The sequence below is a fragment of the Penaeus vannamei genome, chromosome 4 (assembly GCF_042767895.1).
Source record: "Penaeus vannamei isolate JL-2024 chromosome 4, ASM4276789v1, whole genome shotgun sequence".
NCBI lineage: Eukaryota > Metazoa > Arthropoda > Malacostraca > Decapoda > Penaeidae > Penaeus > Penaeus vannamei.
The window spans coordinates 40028661-40036067 of record NC_091552.1 but is presented as its reverse complement, the minus strand read 5'-3'; the positions used below and the strand labels follow the sequence as shown (position 1 = coordinate 40036067).

The 7407-nt window shown below is 40.1% G+C and overlaps 1 protein-coding gene across 1 annotated transcript; it reads left to right on the top strand.

Moving 5' to 3' along the window:
* Window positions 1–6287: 6287 nt before the first annotated feature.
* Window positions 6288–6872, top strand: LOC138861629 (uncharacterized). Its single transcript, XM_070121434.1, has 3 exons — window positions 6288–6357; window positions 6438–6703; window positions 6813–6872. Exons 1-3 carry the CDS (start codon window positions 6288–6290, stop codon window positions 6870–6872), a joined length of 396 nt encoding a protein of 131 aa, XP_069977535.1.
* The last annotated feature ends 535 nt before the right edge of the window (window positions 6873–7407 follow it).

The following is a 7407-nucleotide window of genomic DNA, read 5'->3' as shown; positions in this document are numbered from 1 at the left end:
GAAAAAAAGGGGAGGAAAGGAAATGAGAGGGAGAAAGAAAGAAAAACAGAAAAAAGTAAAAGAGGAAAAAAAGAGGGTATGAAACGTAGATGAAAGACAAGGGAATTATGGGATGTAATGGAGAGTGAAAAGGAGAGAGAGGAGAGGGTGAGGAAGGGTGGGAGGGAAGGAATGAGAGAGAGAAAGTGAGACAGGGGAGAAGGTGAAGGAGAGAGAGAGAGTGAGACAGAGGAGAATGTGAGGGTGAGGGAGAGAGGGAGGGAAGGAATGATAGAGAGAGAGGGTGAGAGAATATGAGGGAGAGGGGGAAGGAATGAGGAATAAGGGAGAGCGTGAGAGAGAGAGGAGAGGGTGAGGGAGAGAGGGAGGTAAGGAATGAGAGAGAGAGACAGGGGAGAAGGTGAGGGAGAGGGAGAGAAGGAATGAAAAATGGAGAGAGTGAGAGAGAGAGGGAAGGAATGAGTAATAAGGGAGAGCAAGAGGAGAGGGTGAGGGAGAGACGGAGGGAAGGAATGGGAGAGAGAGAGAGTGAGAGAGAGGAGAAGGTGAGGGAGAGGGAGGGGAGGAATTAGGAATGAGGGAGAGGGTGAGAGAGAGAGGGAGGGAAGGAATGAGAGTGAGAGAGAAAGTGAGGGAGAGACAGAAGGAAAGAATGACGAATGAGGGAGAGGGTGAGAGAGAGATGAAAGAGAGAGAGGGAAAGACGGAATAAGGAATCAGGGATAGGGTGAGAGAGCGGGAGAGGGAGGGAAGGAATGAGAGAGAGGAGAGGGTGAGGGAGAGAGAAAGGGAAGGAATGTGGGAAAGAGTGAGAGAGAAAAGAGGCAGAGGGTGAGGATGAGGGAGAGGCAGAGAGGAAAGGAAGGAATAAGGGAGAGGGAGAGAGTGAGAGAGAGGAGAGGGAGAGAGAGAGGAGAGGGAGAGAGAGAGGAGAGGATGAGGGAAAGAGAGAAGTGAGTGAGAGACAGAAGAATAGGGAGAGGGTAAATTAGAGGACGGGAGTGGAAGGAAGGGGAGGGACAGGGAGAGAAGGGAGAGACGAGAAAGAGAGAGGGAGGGGGGAAGAAAAATTAAAAAGGGGAAAGGAGAAAGGAATGTAAGAGAGAGAGAGGGGAGAGAGAGAGAGAGAGAGAGAAAGAGATAGAGAGAGAGAGAGAAAGAGAGAGAGGGAGAGAGAGAGTAGAGAGAGAGAGAGAGAGAGAGCGAGTGAGCGAGTGAGCGAAAGCGAGAGAGAGAGAGAGAGCGAGGGAGCGAGAGCGAGAGAGAGAGAGAACAAGAGCAAGAGAAAGAGTAAGAAAGAGAAAGATAAAGTGGTAGAAAAAGATAGGAGAGACAGCAAAACAGAACCAGAGAAAGAGAGAGTTGGAATACAATCTACCCATATTACTATAAATAAATCGATATTTAAAGTAACAGAGAGAACAGACGCAGTTACGAAGTGGGAAATATAGAATAAAAAGAGAGAGAGGGAGAGGAATGTGAGAGAATATGCTGCGTCTGACGGAATTGAAACAGTGTCATTAAATTCACTCTTCCTCCGAGCTGGACCAAATTCCCAGTGAAGCAGAGCGCGTTTTTTTTTTTTTTTTTTTTTTTTTTTTAATGGACCGTGCTCGATCCCATTCTAGAGAGTTATCAGATATTTTATATTTTTTCCTTTTTTTCTTTTTTTTGAGAGAGGTGGGGGGTGGGGGGGGGGGGAATTCAAAATGAGCAATCTTGTGTAGGAATGAAAGAAAATGCCGACAGAACACTCAGGCTTATGGATAGAGCTTACGTATAAACGTCGTTTGTAGTTACTGAAATATTTTGAGTGGTTTACAAAAAGGCTGTGGCATGTGTCTGTGATTTCTGTCCGTGCCTGGCAACAGTGTATTCTGATTGCGGACATCGGATTTTACACTATTTGTTGTCAGTAAAAAATATGAGAAAATATTATTCTCGTTGTCGTGTTTTTGGTTATATGTGTTCTTTACCTTTATGCGTGCGAGCCCTAACGAAACACAACGCACGCTTGCAGAATTACAGTCAAAGCTGTATTTGGTAAGTGCAGATAAAATCAGCAATAGTAATATTTCTAAAGCTAGTTATCCATGAAAAAAAAAAAAAATGTTATTATTTGTTTTATGATGCGTTTTGGGAGGACTGTTCGACCCCTAAGAATGGATCACCGAGCACCAGGGGTTTAATCGAAGGCAAAAAACAGCTGATCGATATCAAAAGTATTTACAGAGAGGCCTGAACACTAATTGGCGGCTCTTCGTCTAAGAAATATATCATAAATTAATAATCACCAAAAGTCTAATCACGAAAGTTTTGTTTTTAATATGATTTTTTTATAGAAAGGTTCTTTGATCATCAAGGAAAATGTGCTTCTGTGATTATGATCTGTTATTTACGAAAATGTTTTTTCGAATAATGTACATCCCGGAATCTCGCAGGATCTCTTGCAGATATTAATGATTTATATTTATCAATATCTAAGTCATTATTAATTGTATCGTCTCTCTCCATTATGTTTCGAAGAGATTCACACTGTTTCGTATCTTCACGCAGGCCTTCGGACGCGTTCGTACACACGCACGCAGCTCACTGATAATGTCATGATTATCTCGTTAAGCGGAGCGGCACTTTGTAAACAAAATATCAATCTTTGGGTAATCTTGTTTACTTCTTGTTGCTACTTCATTTATGCAGGACCCAAAAATTTAAATGATTTTCCAATGAAGAGAGAGACGGAGTTTTGTCTTTTTAAGATGAAGGAATAAAATATATTTCTTTTCTGCTGCGCATTACCGCTTTCAGCTTTTTGTTTCCTTTTCAAGCACCGGAATCCTGCATCATCTTAACAAGACTAACTGTGACATTGCAAGTAAGAAATCCTCGGAAGCGAGCCTCGGGAAAAAGCATTTTGCAACTCTCTTCATTATGGCTGGAGAAAGACTTGGAATATTTTTTGCTTAACATTCTCCATGCATTGTTGCAGCTGCTAACGGCTACGGAGCTTTTGCAATTTTAATCTTACTTCTATGACAAGAATATTGCATCCTTTTTCTTTTTCTTTATACTGACTAAATACGTATGAAATGATTACAGCACACACACACACACACACACACACACACACACACACACACATACACACACACACACACACACACATACACATACACATACACATACACATACACATACACACACACACACACACACACACACACACACACACACACACACATATATATATATATATATATATATATATATATATATATATATATATATATATCATACACAAACACACACACACACACACACATATATATATATAGATAGATAGATACATACATACATGTGAATGTAAAGGTAGGGAGCACCGTTGCCATCGGATGGAAACGTAGGTGGCTGGGGACATCACTGCCATCTGATGTGAACGTAGGACCAAAGATTGCCACCAGATATAAAAGAGAGAAGATGGCCTCTGTGGAGGTGAATGAAAGGGGTCTTAGATTATGTAGATCCCCCCCTTTTCTTCGGTTGTCGAGGGCGGAGTGGTGACCAGCTCGACCCCGTGTATTTTCGTCTGTCTGCAGTCTCTCTCTCTGTCTGCCCGATGGGACATGTCCTTTTATGCGGCGGTTCCCCACAATAGCAGGTGCAGGGTCAGATTCATCCGACCGTGGCAAAGGGGATGGGGTGGGGTGGGGGGAAGGGGTTGAGTTCTTAGGGCTTGCTGAAGGGGGAAATGTAGTTCACCCGAAAGGCACTGGGTCAAGTAAGCTCGGGTGTGGAAGGTGTGGAACATCTGCTTCCTCTGGGGATGTAGACTCCGGACTTTGACAGGGAGGTATAGCCTGTGTGGAACGATACTGTTTACAATATATATTCGGTGAATAAAAGTTTAAAGAAAAAGTTTTAGGCCCAAGTGTTTTCATCAGAAGTTATCGATTCTCACCTATACCTTTTTCTACATTCGTCACCCTCAACTCTGATCCTTAGTTTTAAAAGGTGGAAAATGCTGAACTTTCTGATATTTTTAATATTTTCAGCGTCGGAAATTTGGCCTGTTACCTGTAAAGTTGTTCCTGGCACCTCCTTCTCGAACTCTGAGGTAATCGAGGAGTGCCACAGTTCATTCGTCTGAAATTTCTCCTTGTCATTTTTAAGGCGCTGATGCATTTCTATAGAAGGTGTAAATGATTATTTTGGGCAACGATCCACACGGATTGGATTTACAATTTTCTAATAGTCTATATTTATGTAGAATTACCTCCAGACTATCGACTGCCTGATTAATAAATAAATAAATAAATAAGAAAATAAAATAAATATAAAGATAAATAAAAAAGAAAGAAAGAGAGAAAAAAATACATACATGCATCGATATCCACATATTCACCATACACACCCACTTGTAGTCTCTCTCTTCTTCCTTCCCTTCCTCCATGACTCACTTACCCCCTCTCTGTCTCTTACTCCCGCCCTCCCTTACTCACAGACTTCCGTACTCCCTCCCTGACTCACCCCCTCCCTCCTTCCCTCTCTCCCTCCCTCACCCACCCATCCACCCACTCCCTCACCCCTCCCCGCAATACACAAGAAAGAAAATGAAACATGAAATCATTTTCATAATAATTTCGATGCAGTCTAAATTTCCCAAGGTTCATGTCTGAGTATTGATTCCACTGCATTTTCCTATTAGCTTCCCCGTTGCATCTGCATGTAAATTAATTTTGGAGGGAGTGTTATTTTCTTTTATGGAAATGTATCTTTTGTAATACTTAGCCCGCCTGCTTCATAAATGATAATATTTAAAATGATCATTATTATCATCACTACCATTATTATCATCATCATTATTATCATCACTACCATTATTATTATTATCATCATTATTATCACTATCATTATTATTATCATCATTATTATCATCATTACCATTATGTTTATCATCATTCTTATTTGTATTATCATTAACATTATTATCATTATTATTATTATTTATTATTATTATCATTATTAATGAGAATAATATTAATAACAAATATGAAAATAATGATGACGATCATGATGATGATGATGATAATAATAAAATAATAATAATAATTATTATCATTATTATTATTATCATTATGATAATGATAATGGCAAGAAAAACAACAATAGTAATGATAATGGTAATAGCAATATAAACAATAATATCAATGGTAATAACAATAATGATAATGATAATAATGATAAAAATGATTGTGATAATGATAGTAATAATGATGACAATAACAATAATAACAACAACAACAATAATGGTAATAATAATGATCACAAGAATAATAATAATAACTATAATAATCATGACCAACAATCATGATAATAATGATAATAATTATAACTAAAATAAATGATTAAGATGATATTGATAATAAAGATTATGACGATACTGATAACAATAATCATGATGATAATAATAATGGAAACCAAAACAATGTGATAGTAATAAGAACAAAGAAAACAACAGCAGGCACAATAGCACCTATCACAGGAATCATGATGAGTCCGTCTACTTGTCTGTCAACCCAAGACATCAGTATACGTGGACAACATCAGCGACAGAAGGAGCAGAGATGGTCACACGCACCTAGATCGATTAAATCTGGATTCCAAAAATGATTCAAGAACGGTCTGGTGGACGCGAAGACATACTCCGGTGCAGACTGCTATTCAGATCACGACCCGCTAGTTATTACCTTAAGAGTGAAGCTAAAAAGGAACAAAAAAGTCTGTGCGCATGATGAGACTGGAAACTACACTTCGCCTTACAGCACCGGGAGCTCAACCGCCTCGAACCGTTTTGAAGAAGGAGAACTAGCAGGAGAGAGTTATGACGGGCATTGGAACAAATAAGTCAGTGCTGTTTTGGACATTGGGATAGCGGGCAGTAAGTTGGAACAGACAGTCAGAGACAAGAACACCATGGATGACTACTAAAATCCTGGCAGAAATGGATAAGAAGTGACTGAAAGACAACAAGGAAGTGTACAATAAGTAGCATGGATATGTCACAAGAATGTACACTGGGGCAAAGAAGGCCGTATGAACTCCAGCTGCAGTGAGGTGGAACAACTACTACAAAAAGAGATCAGCAATGAGGAAAGTAATGATCAAAGGCAAAGAAAGTAAATTGTGCTGTGAAAACGATCATATCATGGATAGATGGAATTAATATATAGATCTATTTAGTGATGAAAGAGATGACGGCATAATACGTCGTTACAGAACTGCGGGTAAACATGGATGATGATCTACCGAAAATATTGGAAGAGACGAGAGCAATGTGTAATGCTCTGGGCAAAGGGAATGGTAGTTGCTGGAATACCACAAGCGATGGGAGAGTCTGGTGAACAAAGACTCTATCATTCTAAACAAGATTTACACATCAGGGGAACTGGCAACAGACTTCTATATAGTGATCTTCGTCGCAATACCAAAGAATCCAATGGCTGCAGATTGTAAAGACCACCGTACAACCAGTCTTCCAGCTCACTTGGTCAAGCTGCTATTGCGAATAGTTTTAGCTAGAATCTGCAACACCCTTGACAACGAAGTCGCAAAGGAGCATGTTGGATTTTGGAAAACCATTGAGACACGAGAAGGCATCTTTATGCTCAGGACAGTCTGCGAAAGATCTATCCTGACGCAACAAGATGTGAGCCTGCTTCATAGATTATAAAAAGGCCCTTGAAAAGGTGCAACGCCATAAACTCTTGGAACTCTTATACAGGAATATTACTGAAAAATGGAGCTTGATGTTATAGCGTAACCTGTACTGGCAGCAGGAGGCCACTGTACGTATCAAAGAAGAACTATCAGCCTGAATAAAGATAAAGAACTGCGTCGGACAAGGGTGTGTTAATGTGTTATCCAGATGAGTATGGAATGCCAACTGGTGGGAGGACAATAGGACACTCAGGTATGCAGATGATGTTGGGGTGACTGCGGTGAATAAGGAAGACCTGTAGACGATGGTAAATAGGAAAAAATGGGAAAGTGAGAATTTCGGCCAACGACACGATGCCAAGAAAACAAAATGCATGAGGGTAAGCAATCACCAGCTGGGAAGATATTGAAGGTGGAAGTTGGGAAAGTTCCGATTTAGGAGATACAGCATTTTACATATTTAGGAGTTAAGGTGACAAACGATGGGCGATGTGAGAAGGAGCTCAGAATTAGCATTGGAAAACCTAAGACACAGTTTGACAAGTTGAAGAAGTTCTTGACAAATGCGAAAATCACAGTTGCGTCAAGGGATACGAATGATCAAATGTTATGTCTAGCCATGTCTGCTATGCTGGGTTGAAACACGGACGATGGATGCAAATTTGAGAAAAAAAAACTTGAAGGCTTTTGAAA

What these genes read in the sequence shown, in the direction of transcription:
- LOC138861629 (XM_070121434.1), top strand. Translation starts at nt 6,288, where the DNA reads ATGGATGATGATCTACCGAAAATATTGGAAGAGACGAGAGCAATGTGT. An exon ending in TGCTCTGGGCAAAGGGAATG is followed by an intron (nt 6,358 to 6,437) that starts GTAGTTGCTGGA and finishes TTTACACATCAG; the next exon opens with GGGAACTGGCAACAGACTTC. An exon ending in CTATCCTGACGCAACAAGAT is followed by an intron (nt 6,704 to 6,812) that starts GTGAGCCTGCTT and finishes TTGATGTTATAG; the next exon opens with CGTAACCTGTACTGGCAGCA.